At 38.1% G+C, this 16,731-nt stretch overlaps 2 protein-coding genes across 4 annotated transcripts in view; one reads left to right on the top strand and one right to left on the bottom strand.

The window, feature by feature from the left end:
* Positions 1–6,480, bottom strand: part of EIF2A (eukaryotic translation initiation factor 2A) — a 37,362-nt gene extending 30,882 nt beyond the window's left edge. The window contains exon 1 of one of the 3 annotated variants that reach the window (XM_019748894.3): positions 6,340–6,480. In XM_019748894.3, the coding sequence (XP_019604453.3) occupies positions 6,340–6,367 (28 nt within the window). In that variant the 5' untranslated portion in view covers positions 6,368–6,480. Of the gene's footprint in view, positions 1–6,077; positions 6,220–6,339 lie in introns of those variants that run through there. The other 2 variants (XM_019748897.3, XM_019748898.3) reach the window with 2 other exon arrangements.
* A 123-nt stretch (positions 6,481–6,603) lies between these two features.
* On the top strand, positions 6,604–11,205 carry SERP1 (stress associated endoplasmic reticulum protein 1). The gene is made up of 3 exons (XM_019748899.3): positions 6,604–7,150; positions 7,410–7,485; positions 8,689–11,205. The coding sequence occupies exons 1-3, from the start codon at positions 7,067–7,069 to the stop codon at positions 8,727–8,729; spliced, it is 201 nt and encodes a 66-aa protein (XP_019604458.1). The 5' UTR covers positions 6,604–7,066; the 3' UTR covers positions 8,730–11,205.
* The last annotated feature ends 5,526 nt before the right edge of the window (positions 11,206–16,731 follow it).

The following is a 16,731-nucleotide window of genomic DNA, read 5'->3' on the forward strand; positions in this document are numbered from 1 at the left end:
TCAAAATCTAAATTCCTGCCACCACGGCTTACAAGGCTCTCTCTATACAATCTGGCCCCTGCATAGCTCCACGTGATAGGCATTGGATTTAAAAAAAAAAAAAAGAATCCATCACTGCACTCAAGATAATGACTTCAAAGGAGCTAAGTTTATTGCTGCACCTTAAATGAAACACTAAAAATATCTATTCTAAAAATATAATGACATTTAGAAAATGTTTTGTGCCAGAAAATGTTTTTTAGAAGATTTTAAAACTATGAAGTTTAATTCGTTAGCATGTAAATTCTCAATCGCTTCTTGGCCTTCTGACTATTCTCCAGTACAGGCAAAACAGTACTATTTTTCATCACCAAGTAAATCACCTGCTGCAATACCATGTACGATACATTATGATTTAGAAGAGGCCATTCTTTTCTTCATACTGTAATTGAAATTTTAACAAACATGTACTTTGAGGGATTATTAAAAGATGAATTTCCCAAACTAGGGAGTAGTTACAGGATTTCACTTTATTCCTAGGTTACACAAAATTTTGTCAGCTTAATGAGGTCCCTCCCACAAGCTACAGTGGCAACTGAACACACAAAGAGCTCTCTTTCAATATTCACATAGAAGCGCAGGAAAGCAGAACGGCGCATTGTCAGCACAGTCCCAATGAAGCTGCAGTGTATTAGAAAACGTGCCGTAGGATGACACAACCCAACCACGTTCTCCTGCCATAACTGTTAGCCCATGAACATATGCTTGAGGTGACTGCAAAAAAGAAAAAGAAGAAAGTTTCCTCCAACTCATCTCAGCTTCTTGCATTTTCATGACACTTGTACCTAGTGACCTTGTTCCTCTACACTTGATTTTGCCATCATCACCGCCACGATGCTTACTTGGGGAAAATTCAGTTTTTGTACAATACATGAAAGTGGCAGCCGTACCTCAGAACCCATGAAGATAAGCCTCCTGGCCACAGCAGTGGGAACTTTCAGGGTATCCGGGGCAACCACTACAAGCATTTCCTTTTCTAAAATCTCTGATTCATACCTACATCCCAAACTAAGATAGGTGAAAGACCGCAAAGGAGTTGCTAGACTGACGTTTGTTTATCCCACCCCCCAAATTCATATGTTGAAACTTAATCCCCAAGGTGATGGTATTTGGAGGTGGGGTCTTTGAGAGGTGATTAGGTCATGAGGGCAGAGCCCTCATGAATGGGACTGGTGCCCTTATAAGAGAGACTCTCGGGGAGCTCCCTTATGCCATGTGAGGATACAGAGGAAGACAGCTGTGTATGAAAACAGGAAGCGGGTGCTTACCGGACACTGAATCTGTCAGTGCCTTGATCTTGGGCTTCTCAGCCTCCAGAACTGTGAGAAATAAATTTCTGTTGTTTGTAAGCCACCTAGCCTGTGGTATTTTGTTATAGGAACCCGAATGGACTAAGACAGAAGTGTGTGTGTGGGAAATCCCGTTTAACCCACACTCTTTCATGTAGATTATCAACCCAAAATCTTAGAAGGCAACACTTGACCGAAAACTGAGTTTGAAAAGTGTCATGTCTTTCCTGCTCAAGTAGATTCAGTCTCATGTGGTTTTCAATTCCTGATTTTAGTATGTTTTGGAGAAACAAAAATCTTGATTCAAATTAACAACTGCTTTTCAACATGCACATGTTTACATTCTAAATAAAGAACACTTTAAAAACAAAAACCCAAAGGTTACATATTCTGATTCCATTTGTATAACACTCTTGAAACGACAAAATTATCATTGCGGAGGACTGATTGGTGGTTGCCAAAGGTTAGAATTGGAAAGAGGGTAACATACGAGTACAGTTGGAAGGTTAGTGTCTTCTTTGTGGTGATGAAGCAGTTCTACGCTCTGATAGTGGTGATTACATGAATCTACTCATGTGATACATTTTCTTAGTCACACACACACACACACACACACACACACACGAAATCCAAATAAGGATTGTAATTTAGTACCATATTTTGCTGTGTATAACACGCACCCACATTTTGGGCCCAAACTTTCAGGGAAAAAAATCTTTTGTTTCAATTTTTTAATTCAAATTTTTATTTGTTTATATTTAGGTACTTGTTTTTTGTATTATAAAGGAATTTTAGTGTTTATTTTTAGACATATTATGGAATAAATTTTATGCAACAAATAATTACAAAACCCAAGAAATTTTATGTACTAGTAACAAATTCACGATCTTTAGCCATCATAGAAGGCCAAGAACTCTTCATCGTTGCAAGTTCGTCGTAAGTTCAACAAAACTGATTATCATATTCCAGGGTATTTTTGCATACGGATATCGCTATCGATTTCTAGAGTTACACTTTTAACTCATAAGTATAAATAAAAGAATTAAAAACATTTATATAGATACGGATTAGTACTACCCATGTATAACGCACATCCTTATTTTTCCCTCATAAATTTGGGTAAAAAAATGGGCATTATACAGGGCAAAATACAGTCAATACTACTGTACTAGTGTCAATTTCTTAGTTTTAATAATGTATATGTCATCTGGGAAAGCTAGGTAAAGGGTACATGGAAATTCTCCACAGTTTTTGCAACTTCTTACAGTCTTAAATTATATCAAAATTAAGGGCCTTTAAAAAGCCTATCATTTTGTGTAATGCTTTGTTCACAATGTGGCAAAAAATTAAACCAATTTAGTTGGTTTAAAATTTTTTCAACATTTCTCAAGAATGGGAATACTGGACAAAAGTGGTAAATAAAAACCAAAAGTTGAATAGAACAACATTTTTGTACAAAGGAAAACACATCCCACAAGAGAAAAGTACACATCATAGCTACTTTAAAGACTGATACTGTTGGTTTCTAGTAAATTAGACAACCGTTTTTGAATATGATGTTTTACAAATGATACGCCTATTTTAGGGAACCAACAATTGAATTTATCGTAAAAATAATATTAAGTCATTATAGTATTGTTCATACATATAGACTACTATTTAAAACAAATATTTTACTTCATATCTCCCTTCATAGAAGCATAACTATTGAAAGACCTGCAAGACATTTTGGAACCAATCAAGATACTTTACTGGATTTAATCAGTTTGAGAAACTTTTTATACAAATTTGACTAAATACATATACAAAGTTTATTAGAAGAAACACCAAATCAGGTTCGTAACACAACAGAGACTGTATTACAAGTTAAAAGCAAAAATAAATATGGACTCAAAACAAATTCTTTTCAATAACTGAAATAATTTTTTCTACATAGGACTTTGTAATGAGGAATTCATTTTAATTAGAAGTGACTGAATGTGAAACAGTGAATAGAACGTGAAGCTAGCTTAATACAGTGTATTGAGACGTGATATGATTCTTTGTTTTTAATGATTTCTCTTTTTAATCAAAGGGGATCTGGCAACATGTTCTATTAGAAAGAAAAATCTAGAATGCAAATAATTATTTTCATTAAAGCAACAAACAAATGCCAGAGTTTCACACAGAATAACTGTTTGAAAACAGTAATTACATTATATATTGTACATATGTAATATCTTTTTAAAACTTAGCCTTTCCACATATTCACAATTTATTGCTGTAGGCCTGAAATTATGAGTTAATTTGAGAAAACTACTAGGCTTCAACAAACAAGGGTCCTATGCTAGGGATATGGTGATCATCATGATACTCTTTCCAAATTTTATATCCACTGACATACATATCAATTTAGGAAAATGATTCAACTTTGAATAAATTATCTCAATGGCTTCAACTAGGCCAGCTGATTAGACAATATGGATTTCATGTAAGGCCATTGTTGTTTTACATGCCCAGCATCCAAGCCCCTTTTTTAAGGGGACTCTAATTTTCCTTTGGGAACTATCCAAGGGTGAGAGTATATTTTTAGTCCTGGTGATGTGATTAAAATTTGACTGATTCAAAGATGAGCTAGAGCCAAGCCAAGTCAATGACAGCAAGCCTTGAGACGGGCAAAAATGTGCTCTTTCCTTTGCAGCTGCTGAACTGGTTGAATGCAAACCTGGAGCTCCCATGCAGAATGTTAGCTTGAGAATGAATTTAATCAAGAGGAAAGCAAGAGCCTGGGGAGGGAAAAAAACAGATTTTTGGAGTCATGTGAATACTTGCATGCAGCCATACTGAAGCTTTAAGGTTAAATGAAGTTTCCTATAAAAATTCCATTTTCACCTGCTTTGGGTTTTTGTCATTTCTAATTAAAAGTCGTGACTAATAAAATTTACTGGATTATCTCCAAATTTTTACAACTCCAAAATCCCATGAGTCTAAGTTTAAAAAAGATTCTGGAAGTAAAATAATCTATTGTTAACTAAAATATCTATACTAAGAACGCATAAAAGATGAATCAGTATGTTCCAGTGGGGGGAAAATGAAGGACCATGAAGTGGGAAGACTGGACGTAATCCCAACTCTGCCAATTTGCCATATGAATCTGACGACTTAATCTTTCTGGGCACCTATGAATATAAGGATATTCATAGGTAGATTTACTAGATAACCTGTAAGCTCTTACAAAGTCCTTGATTTTAAGCATTGTAAGAAAATTGTCATTATTGATTAATTTGACTATAAATGAAGTGATTATTTTTCATTAATTTATTCCTCCATTAAACACGTAAGAGTGTCTACTGTTTACCAGGCACTGTACTTACACTGAAAAGAGGAATGAATAAGACTTCACCCCACAATCAAGGAGTTCACACAGTCTAGCAAGGGAGAAAAGCATCTAAATAACTAGATAATTTTCTTAAATGATAAGTGAGAAAAAAAATCCAAATAATTTATGAGGTACAAAAATGGCCTGGGAGAAAAATATCCGGGAAGAGTGAGAAAAGTCCTTACCAAGCAATGATGCCTGAACTGAATTTTAAAAGACTAAAAGAAGTTAGCCAAATAAAGAGAAACAGGATAGTCCTAGACTGAAGAAATAGTTTGTTCAAGAATTTTATAAACAGTTCAAGACAGAAGGAGTACAAAATAGGATGGAGTGGCAAGGAAATAAATGTCAAGAGCTATTCAAGGATTATAAAGCGTTCCACAGGCTAAAATCTGTAAGCAGTGAGGAGCCATTGTACAGATTTTAAAAGGGGAGAACATTTATTAGATTTTAAATATACTGTTTTTTAATTAAAGTTCAAATATGCATTTAGTATTCCAAAACTGTAAATAGCATACAAGTGACCTTTATGAAGCTAGAGAAAAACGTTCACTTAATTATATGATTATGCCTTTTAAACAGTATCTGCCTGGCATATTATCTAACAAATTATAGTCAATATTTGATAAAATGTTTGATGAATAAACTGTGGTAGTCAGACTGAATGTGAGTGGGCATGGTGCTTAATAACAAAGATCTTAAAATGTAGAATGACAAAAGTGCAAAGCTAAAAGTTCATTTCAAGTTGCAGGGGTTGGGGGGGAATAACCTCTTTCCTGAAAAAAGTAAACAATCTTTCTTAATGATTTCTTTTTTCCTTCTACATAAGTTATTAAGTTACCAGTGACTTAATCAAAGCCTTCTTTTCCCTCCCAACTTCCCCCTCCTTACTCACTATATATGAGACTCCCAGGCATTACCCTAGTCCAGAGTCTTCCCTGACATTGTCCAAGACTAAGGTAATTAATTGTCTTCTCTAACATTATAAACTCTGACTCAGTTTCAAAATCTCAGGAATCCTCTAATGTTCTAATTCTAAAATGCTCATAACCATTTCAACATCGAACGTTCCTAGATTATCTCAATGATGTTCACTACTACCATCCCAGACCACTTTCATCACTTGAAACCTACACTGCCAAAGCTCTATGCTTTCTATTCAGTCCTACAAATTTCATTAAAGCAAGAAGTACAGAATTTAGTAATACTTAAACTCAGGTGTTTTTATTGTGTGGTCATTCTAATTGACTGAGTCAGGTTTATGTTTTTTCCTTATTACAGAGCTAAATGACTTCACACTGTCAACAAGGTCTGTCAAAACATAAGGGTTCATGCAACACTAGTATTGCAAACCCAGGGTAACAAATTCAACTAGCACTTTCTGTTCTTACCTCCCTTCCTTATTTCTGTAGAACTTGAAGCGGCAGGGAAGAATGATGGATGGCAAAAGGGAGGGGAAATGCAGGCTCGGAGGCGGGGGGCCTCACTTCCGATTGCCACGCTACACCAAGAAACCCGAAAGGCCCTCCGGCTCTTCCGCAATCAACAAGAAAAGGCCGATCAGACTCCAAGGCTTCTCGGGTAGTCCCCAAAGACAAAGACACAAAAAGAAACTGCTCTTAAGAAACAGTCCCTTGCTCGTTCAGAACTCACCTGTCAGGAGCGGCGTGGACGGCGCCATGTTGTCCCGGAAAAAGAAACCCGTGTACTCGGGTCAGAGTTCACAAGGGCCAACCCGGCCCCTACACGTATCCTCAGGCGTGGAGACCGCGACTTGGCGTTTCCGGAGCCACCAGCCTCGGGGCCAATTCACTTCCGGTTAGAGAGCGCGGCAGTAAAGGAGCCCGCACGCGCACGCGCAGCTCTGGGGTCACACTTAATAGAGCTTGGGAGGGTTGGGCTACAGCCCGTGAGCCCGCCTTGCCCTCTCTCTCCCTCTTCTTAAGCAGGCGGAGCCCGCACTTCCGCGGGGTGGAGTCGGCTCAGTGCTGACGTTGGCAGCCGAACCCGAGGTAGTTCGAGGCGAAGGGCTGCACGGTTCGCTTGTTGCGTTGCGTTTCCATCCTCTTTCACTCCACGCTTCCAGCGGCGGCGGCGGCGGTCTGAGGAGTATCCCGGCGGCCTGCTCTCTTCCTTGAGCGCCCGCCTCCCTCGGCCGGTCAGTCCGGCGTCCTCAGTTCAATCGGCGGCCCGCGCCCCGCTAGCGCTCAGCCCCCGCGCTCGCCGCGCCCAGGCCCAGCGACCGGAGCTAGCGCCCCGTCTGAGAACCACCTCGCTCCGGCGACACGGGCACCGGGAGCGGAGCGTTGCAGCGGCCGGAGGAGAAGCGAGCGAGCGAGCGAGTCCAAGGGGTGGCTGGGCAGGTGGTAGCGTCGCGAAGATGGTCGCCAAGCAGCGGATCCGTATGGCCAACGAGAAGCACAGCAAGAACATCACCCAGCGCGGCAACGTCGCCAAGACCTCGGTAAGGAAAGAGCGGACCCTCCTCTGTTCTGCAGCCGGGGCTGAGGTCCGAGCCCTAGGGCCGCGTCGAGTTCTCCTCCCCAGACCCGCCGACTCTGGGGGCCCGAGGCCGCGAGCTGGACGCACAGTTGGGGGGAGGTGGGTGCCGGAGCTGGGCGGCTCGGGAACAGAGGGGAGACTTGGCCCGGAGTGCAGTCTGTGGGAGCCCTGGTTCGGAGGGGTTTTTTTGCATTTGAAACGGTGGATTTTCCTTTTTGCAGAGAAATGCTCCCGAAGAGAAGGCGTCTGTAGGACCCTGGTTATTGGCTCTCTTCATTTTTGTTGTTTGTGGTTCTGGTAAGTGTTTTGGGGGCGACCGTCGAGTAGGGTGTTGGATGACGGGTTCGGGATGACGTGGTAACCCATCAATGGTGAATCTTAACCGCGTAGTTCTCAGCCCACCTGCCGGGAGCTCCACTTAATTCTGTTCATTTGAACCAATTTGCTTGTCCCACATATGCACAGAGGGTGGTGCTCCAGAAACTTCTCCCAGTTTGATTTGTGCGCACAGGAGATCAGAAAAGGAGGTCAGGTCCTTAGTAATTATCAAGTTGGAAGAAATTTAAACCAAAACAAAAAACAAAAACACCTCACGGAAGGAGATAGACTGTTTTTGCAACCGCATTATCAATTCCTTTGCAAAATAGAAGCGTATGAACATCTTGTGCATATGGACGTTCGAACTTAATTTAACGTGTCCCAGAATCTAACTTCTTATGTCAAAACTGGGTATATTTTACAAAGTAAAGTAGTACAAGGAATTGATTCACTATAGAGAAAACGTACTTGATTGGCAATTTAATATGTGACAAATGTTTTTTAGATTAATAAAAGAAATGTTTGACATATGGTAAGAAAAATTAGTTATCAGAGCAGCCTGCTGTTAGAGTAATAGACTCTTGCCTCTGCAAATGGATTACAGAATGCCTTTCCTCTCTTCATTTATTATAGAAGCTGTTGATATTGAAGTACATGTTTCAGTTTTCCACATTCTGACCTTCCAGTTATTGAGGTTTCTCATAAACATTTCGCTTTGCCTGTCTCCTGAATGTACCAGTTGGAAGCTTTCCTGATAAATGGCAAAGAGCCAAGCAATTTATATAAGCTAAAGATTACTGAATTTCAGCTTTGTGAGAATGAGGAAACATGCATATGTTGTAGGCCAGGCCTTCAAAGGACATTTAATATTTAGTGACAAACCTAACTAATTCTGTGCTCGAAAAACTAGTTTTGGCACCGTTAGTTCTTTCTAAAATGATTACATATTTTCAAACAGACATTTAGACATAAAACTCAGAAGCTGAGATTTTAAAAAACAACAATGGATATTTACTCATTTTATTAAGGTGGGCCTGTCTTCATTTCTTGTTACAATGAAGTTACATAGCGTTTGCAAGCAATTGTCTAAGGGTAGTCTTGGGCTCTAATTACTTAATATCTATCACTTACCAGACCTATTTTATTCAAAACATGTTTTAATATTTGCTCTTTCTCTTACAGCAATTTTCCAGATTATTCAAAGTATCAGGATGGGCATGTGAAGTGACTGACCTTAAGATGTTTTCATTCACCTGTGAATTTTAACTTGAACTCATTCCTGATGTTTGATACCCTGGTTAAAAACAATTCAGTAATGCATCCTGCCTCAGAATGACTTTTCATATCATCCTTCATGTGTCATTCCAAGGTTTCTTCACGAGTCATTCCAAGTTTTCTAGTCCATACCACAGTGCCTTGCAAAAGCACCACATGAATAAAGCAATAAAATTTGATTCTTAAGCTACAGTAGTGGACCCTACTTATTCAGTCATTTAAGAGTAAGTTTTTTAATGTGGTTATTAACACAGTGTACCGTATAGATAATTAGACTAAGTCTGTGTAGGCAGGGTCTAGATTTTGTTAACCCTCGTGAAAATGCAATTAGCTTAATTTAAAATTCAAAATCTTACGGTTTTTATATAGCTAGGCACTTTATTACAGTATCTTGAAAGCACACTCCCATATAGGGTCATGTAACTGTCCTGTAAGAAGGTGCTTGTAAATGGAACAACTACACAGCCTAGTTTTCCCACAATCTTTAGCACCTGAAAAAATGTTAAAGCTTCTGAGTGCTTAATGTAAAGGGAGACACTTACAGCCACAATGTCTATTTTAACATTATTTCTGTTATAGTACCTTGGGTTTTGCATGAGTGAATATACTAACCTAATATGCCATAAGAAGACAACTTGTTTGAGTATTTTATAACTTAGTCACTTCAGTTTCACTGAAAGCTATCATGGTGGAGTAAAGTCAGGGAAGTTTTGTTTATGTCACCATTGATTTCACCAGAATTACTTTAATATATCAAAGGGGTCTACTATGCTAGACAACATTTTAGGGAAAAATACTACTAAAAATGGATGCCTCATTGGGACATATTGTTGTGTCCAATGTGCCATAAGACAGCATGTGAGTAGCACTTTTAATACCAAAAATGGCACATCAACTTAAAAAGTTACACTTAGTTTGGAAATGCTTTTTCTAGGTTTATGACTAAAATTCTGTTAGGGTTCTAGATATGTCATAGTAAAGTGTCATCTGGAATTAAATGGTTTTACTGATAAGGATCAGTCTTTAGTCTTCCCTTTGTTACATGATTTTATAGGTTATGGTTGATCAGACTTTCTTTTTACTAATGGTAAGGGTGAGTGAGAAGGCAGATTTTGGGTTTTCTGGTACTGTTGAAAATTGCAAGTATTGGCTATTTTGAAATATTGAATCATAACTTGATGAAAAAAGCCTGAGCGGCGTCTATGTGTTAATGAATTGGAAAGAAAGCTGCTTGTTTGCTTTGTTAATTGCCTCAGGATATTTCTTTTTAAAATAAGCTGTTTTAAGAGGAACAGAAGGGAAATCTGCTACCTAGTCTATACACAGTGTGAACCTCAGAGTTTCTGATACCCCAAAGTATGGGGGAGAGTGAGGGAGAGGAGTGGTTTAGGACACTTAGGAATCTGACTACTTTAGAATAGGAAAAGAATCAGCCAACCTGGGCCCAGCAGGTTTTTGTCTTCATTGTTACCTGCTTTCTCACCCAGGAAATGAATCTCTATACTTGTTTCCCTTTTTGAAACAAGTGGCATGTTTAACTAATTCTATTTTATTGTAACTTTAAAAATGAAAGTTATTGTTCTAAATTCATAGCAGGTGCCTTATTCCTTACTTTGAGTCAAACCATTCCATATCGGTTTCCGTTGGTGTACTATAGATAATTGGCTTTAAGATGTTGGGTATTTTTTAATATACAATGTCTATTAATTTGACTGTTAAGTTGCCATAGCTAACAATCGTTTTACATATGTAAAGTTGCATTCCCTTTGTATTTCATGTGTAATTTTCCAGTTGAGAGCATTTTATGTTAAGGATGGATTATGCATGTTTGGGTCAGTGAAAGCTATGTCTTATTTGATTTATCCTTTAAAAATAAATTTCCCTGAATATTTGATGCCTTCTAAAAGAAAATGATTTTACAGAGTTCTTATCTGAGTGTACCTCTTACAGTTAATAGAAAATGATTTTAAAGAATGCCTAGTATTATGATGTACTTGAGATAAATAGTACCCAGACGCACAGATGTAAGGTTTTTAACTGGGAATAGGTAGCAAGAAAAATATATAAAGCACAATGAATTGCATACTTCCCCACTTAGGCTTTACCCTCATTTCATTATTATCTGAGTCTGGTTCAAGAAAGAAGCACAGTTCTTTTGATCTCCTTTTCCCAATTGAATTTTATCTCATCTAATGCACAGTATGAGAATAAATGCTTTATTGGGGTTGTCTACCTTATCCAATTACTCTTTGTAATTTAGCTATAATATTTCAATGAGTTGTCAGTGATTTCATTGTATGTGTTGGATTGTGAATAATGTTGCTCAAAATAATGGAGTGGGCTTCCAAAATAAGTAAAGATTTTCAATGTAACAGGATGCATTGTAATGGCTTTAACTTACATTAAAGAAATGTACATACTCGCTGCAGGGCCGTGGCTCTTCTCACTGAGGTTACTGGAGTTTTGTTGGCACAAAGGACTGCCGGGTAGGGCTGGATTATGTTCTTGGGAGGTTCAGCAACAGAATTTTATTGTGCTTTGGCATCTGTAAAATTTAGAACATCATCAAATTTTACACTTAGAAATTATTCTAAAGTTCGATTTCTCTTTACCTCCCTTTTTAGTTTTTTTACTTGGTTTAGACACAAACCACGACTTGAAGAGGTAGGAGTTGGGCTGAACAACACATTCTACATCACTCCCTCAGAGAATCCTTCTTTGTCAAACATAGTCTCACTCCAGCTGCTTTATCTTCAAGTTGAATTAGGACGAAAATGTCCTAATTTGGTAAAAGTACTAGTAAGCAGTAAAAGGCCAGAAATAAGCTGAAGGGAAAAATTAAACTGGACTTAGATAATTCAAAGTAAATTCATACATATCAGAATTATAAAGATGGAAAGGATATGGGAAATTTTGTCCAACTGCCTCAATTTACAGATAAATGTAAAAAACTCATTTATTCGGTGAAGATTGAGTAACGTATGCTGGATATGGAGATAGAGCTATGAATACAGCCTTCCAGCTCTCAAGTATCGTTCAGTCCAGTAGTGGGGGGAAAGATAATAGTGATCATAATTGTAATGAGTATTTCTAAGGAGTGAAACCAGATAAATGTTGTCTTTGCCCCCACAGAGCTAGTTGAGGTGAAGCAGAAACTAGAAACAAGGTTTCCCGACCCATTGTACCCTATAGAAATCTAGGAATGATTGCAAAGTGTCCTAAAATACAAAGATCAATAGTTTTATCCACTGTAGCATTGAAGAGGACATGTTAAAAAAGTATTTGCTGTCATTTTACTGTACTTTGTTTTAAATTGTTTCATCTGTAATGTTGAAAATTCTTATTTGATAGTGCAGTAGTCAAAAATAATGCAGTCATGTGTCCTCCATGATGCTTTTTATAACAGTTTCAGTGAGTAAATCATGTGTGACTTTGTGCAAATTTCTGCTTTGGAGTACAGATAGAACAAACCTACACATTTAAATAATTAAAACTGTGATTTCAGTATCATTAAGTGGCTTATAACAGGTTTTTCTTCTTTTCTCCCTGTTATGGAGAATGTCTCTCAAGACAATGAGAATAATTGATTTCAGAGCTGGAAGAAACTTTAGAAATGATCTTGATTAACTCCTTTAATTTACACTTGAGGGATTTATGCCCTGGAGAAGTCATCTTTCCCATCACCAATGAACCTGTGGCAGAGCAAGGATTAGAATAGTTTCATGATGACCAAACTGGCTCTTTGGTATGTTGAGTGCCAAGGAATTAGGATTCCGTAGGAATGTCTTCTTTTACTTCAGGAGATTACACATTAGTCTCATGAAACTCTACGAGGGTTGCTTGATAGTAAAATCTGAAGATTTCTTGAGCTTTGGTGGGTTCCCACTGCCTTTGGGATTGAAATTGAAATTGTGCTTTGATTTTCAGGGCATGTTACAACATGGCCCAACCTACCTTTTCAGCCTGGACTCCCACTGCTCCCCTCCATAGCCCTGCTCTAACCCAAAGAGTCTACTTTCATTTTTCGGATACCTTGTGCTTTCTTTAAGTGTTTTTGTTCGTTTTTCCCTACATTATAATACTACGTATCCTTCAAAGTACAGCTTATGTTTCACCTCCTCTGTGAAGTTTTCCCTTGCCGTGGGAAACACTCTCTTTGGGATTGTTGAGTAGCGTTTATTATGTTGTCATGTTTATTTGTTTTGTTTCTTAGTTTCTCAGCCAGTGTATGGAATCCTTATGAAGTAATGCCATATTTTTCTATTTCACTCTTTTTTTCATCTACTCTCAACCACCCCACAAGGCTAGTATGAAACTTTACACACGGGGAGCTCACCTTTTTGGTTGAGCTCACCATTTAGTTGAAAGAGTAATGAATGCCCCATCATATTAGAAAAATCTTTAAAGCAAGAACATGTCCTGTAAAATCTACCCTTGATACAACAGTCATCCCAACTTCTTCCAATCCTGGTAACCTCTGGTTAATGGCTGGGCTCTGCACCAGAATTCAGTCTGCCGTGGAAACAAACTCTCCCAGGACAGTTTTGACATTTAGAATATATCAACAGTGGTATTTGTCCTTCAGTCATATTTGAGAAACTTTCATAGTAAGTGTCATTGAGAAAACCAGAAAGTGCTTTATAAAGAAACCTGACAACTCACCACACCAGTCTGTCCAGTTATAAGGGAAAGGTTGAACAGCCATGCTTGTTTAGAACAGGTGCCTGTGGGCTGTCAGCTGCCCTCTGTCCCCAGTCCCATCCTAGGGCACAGGAAGGGGCACGGATGCCACATGCTGTGCCCTTCACACCAAACCACGAAACCAGAATGGCTCTGTGCTACCCAGACCAGATCCAGTCCATGGAAGGAATAGCTTGTTCTCTCTTCACAAAGGACATTTCTACAGCTAGGCCACAGAACATTGACTAGCATTTAGGATGTGGCGTGGTTACCAAACAAGATCTCATAATGTGCAAAGGAGATTCCCAGGGCCTGTCTGAGATAATGCCATCCATGCAGACATGCAGAGCTTGGGAAGGACGCTTAGGTCCTGGCACCCAGGAGCGCTCTTGGACTAGATTCCAAGGTGCAAATGCATTTGGGATTAAGACAGATTATAACTTCCGACAAAACCCAAATCATAAATAAACACTGGGAGTATCCAAGCATGTTTCCACCGAGTTCCAGCCTGGTGACTCCGGCACAACCCACCTGTTAATTACATAAGGAAGGTGACACAGAATGGAAACCATCCCGAAACCGTAAAGTCATTTCTGCTTGTTTGAGAACAACAGCAGGACGTTTTTTCAAGGCGAGATCTGTTTCTTTTGCTAAACCTAAAGTTCAAGTCCATCTGCACTGCCACGTGCACACGGGGAAAGTGGGCCATCGGGATTTAATGCCCAGCCCATGTCAATGGTTTAATCTATTACTCGGAGGACAGCCAGGGAACCAACAATTACCTGGAAATCTGTTAGGAATACAGAATCTCAGGCCTCTCACAAGGCTCACGGAATCAGAATTTGCATCGTCACAGGATCCCCAGGTGTTTCATAAGTAAATTAAACTCTCAGAAGTTTTCAAGAGGTCGCCTCACAGGGCCTTAAATCCCCAACCTCCCCAGCCTTCATTCTCTCATCTGAGAAAAGGAAACACCTACCCTCCTGTCTCATACAACTGTTATGAAACTCAAATGATGGTAAAAGCACATTGAAAGGTTAAAAATGCTCTATGCAAATAAGATTCCGCTAAATTTGTGAACCGCAAAAAACAAAGATCTCTGATAGGGTGAAAGGCCTTTCTCACTGAAAACAAATAGGAACAGTAGCCTCTATATTTGACTTAGCAGGAAATCACCAGCTTTCTTAGGATCACTTGCTATTTTTATACATCTTGAACTACAATTTTACCTTTCCAAAATTTTGCCGTCTGAATTGCTTCTCAAAACTTAACAGCACTGTGACTCATATTAGGCTAATTAGCCCCTACAATGGAATACTTTGCATATCCCAGGTTCTCAAGGAAAATCTGTTGTATTTGGAAAAGTGAGGTGGAACCAGGAGGTATATTGGTCTCAAAGGCTGCCTGTCACAGGAGCCTATCCCTGCTTCAGAGGCTCTTTTGACACCCTTTCTATTACCTCACATCAAAATTTACAATGCTGGTGAAGTGCCGTGATCGCACATACAGATAATCCTTCTTCAGACATGAAAAGGGTACTAGGTAAATACATAGGCTCATAAAACTTACTTGTGAAAAGGCTTGAATTCCTGTTAAAAAAAACACCAAAACATTTAGAGACAATATATGAAATTTGATTTGATACTACCATCACTCATTTTAAAAATAAGCTTATTAGATTTAGAGCAAAGTTGCAAAGACAATACAAAAAGTTCCTTTATACCCTTCACTCAGCTTCCCCTAATGTAAACATCTTCCACAATCACGGTACATTTGTCAAAACCAAGACATTAACATCACAGCAATACCATCAACTAAATTAGGAGTTCATTTGGATTTCACCAGTTTTTCCACTAATATCTTTCTGTTTTAGGATCCGATCCAAGCTACCACATTGCAATTTAGTCTTCACTTTAAAAAATAATAATAAGAAGAAATTGTACCTAATATAAGCTATTGTGTTAAACATTTTAATTACAAAAAATTTCAAATATACACAAAATAACATGAGATTTCTACATGCTATCATCAGTATGCCATAGTTGTTAAAATTTTGCCATATTTGCCTTATATCTCTTTTTTAAAAATGTAAATAAAATATTAATGATATGACAGAACATCCCTTTCAGCCTTCTGAAGTAAATGTAGGCCATTGGTACACATTTTTTTACTGTGCATACAGAAGTTAATAAACAATACATATGCGTATTTTGTGAACTTTTAAGATTTGCATAGGTAGTGTCAAATTACACATTTCATAGGAAATTTTACTTTTCACTCAACATTACTTTGAGGTTTCTCCAGTGGATCTAATTCATTCATTTGAATTGCCATGTAGAGTACACCCTTTATGAATAGGCACATTTATGTATCTAAACTTCTGAGAGATGCTGAAGCTGTTTCTACTTGTTCACTGTGGTAATCTGAAATGTAATGAATGTGGATGTTTATACATTGTTTCATTGTATAGATGTATATAGAATTTCTCTAGTCTAGAAGTGGAACTGCTGGGCATGAGATGTATGCATTTTCAAATGTATTAAGTATGGTGAAATCATGATCCAAAAATGTTCTAAGAAAATTAAGTTTCCACCAACAATGTGTAAGAGTTCCAATTTTAAGTGCTCACCAAAGTATCATTTATCAGCCATTACTTCTGCCCTTCAAATAAAAAAGTAAAGTTGTCTCATTTTTTTCACTATGCATTTCTGTGGTTACTAGCAAGGTTGAGCAACTTTGCAAGTGCTAGCCTTGAAGCCTGGGTTTGTATTTGCTTTTTGTCACTCTGTATCTATGTGACCTTGGGCAATCTATTTAATTCTGTTTTCTCAGCTATAAAATGAAATAAATGAGTGAATACAAGTAAAGCATATAGAAAGGAAACTAGCATAACAAAATGCCCCAGATTTAACTGAGATATTTTCTCCCCTAGACTTGGATTCAGCCATTTTTTCCAAGGAGCCGTGGTTCTTTTTACCAGGATGTGGACTTTGTAGAGATCTTAGTCTGAACTCTAAGGGAGCTCATTGCAACTGTGTTCTCATTGCTTCTAAGACTTTTGGTGATTAAAATTAGAAAATAAATATTTTTAAGAGAAAATACATCAAATTAATATTGATACTTCAAGTTTGAAATTACAGATTTTCACTTATTGAACTTTATATTTGAGTCCTTTTTTCTTAAATTGAAAATTTTGGTTCCTAACAACATTAATGTGATTACTTAGTTGCTTTATCCTTCCAAGCATATAATAGTTTTGAAATACAACAA

Source organism: Rhinolophus sinicus, chromosome 17 (assembly GCF_057876585.1).
Source record: "Rhinolophus sinicus isolate RSI-liver-muscle chromosome 17, RSI-T2T, whole genome shotgun sequence".
Classification (NCBI taxonomy): domain Eukaryota; kingdom Metazoa; phylum Chordata; class Mammalia; order Chiroptera; family Rhinolophidae; genus Rhinolophus; species Rhinolophus sinicus.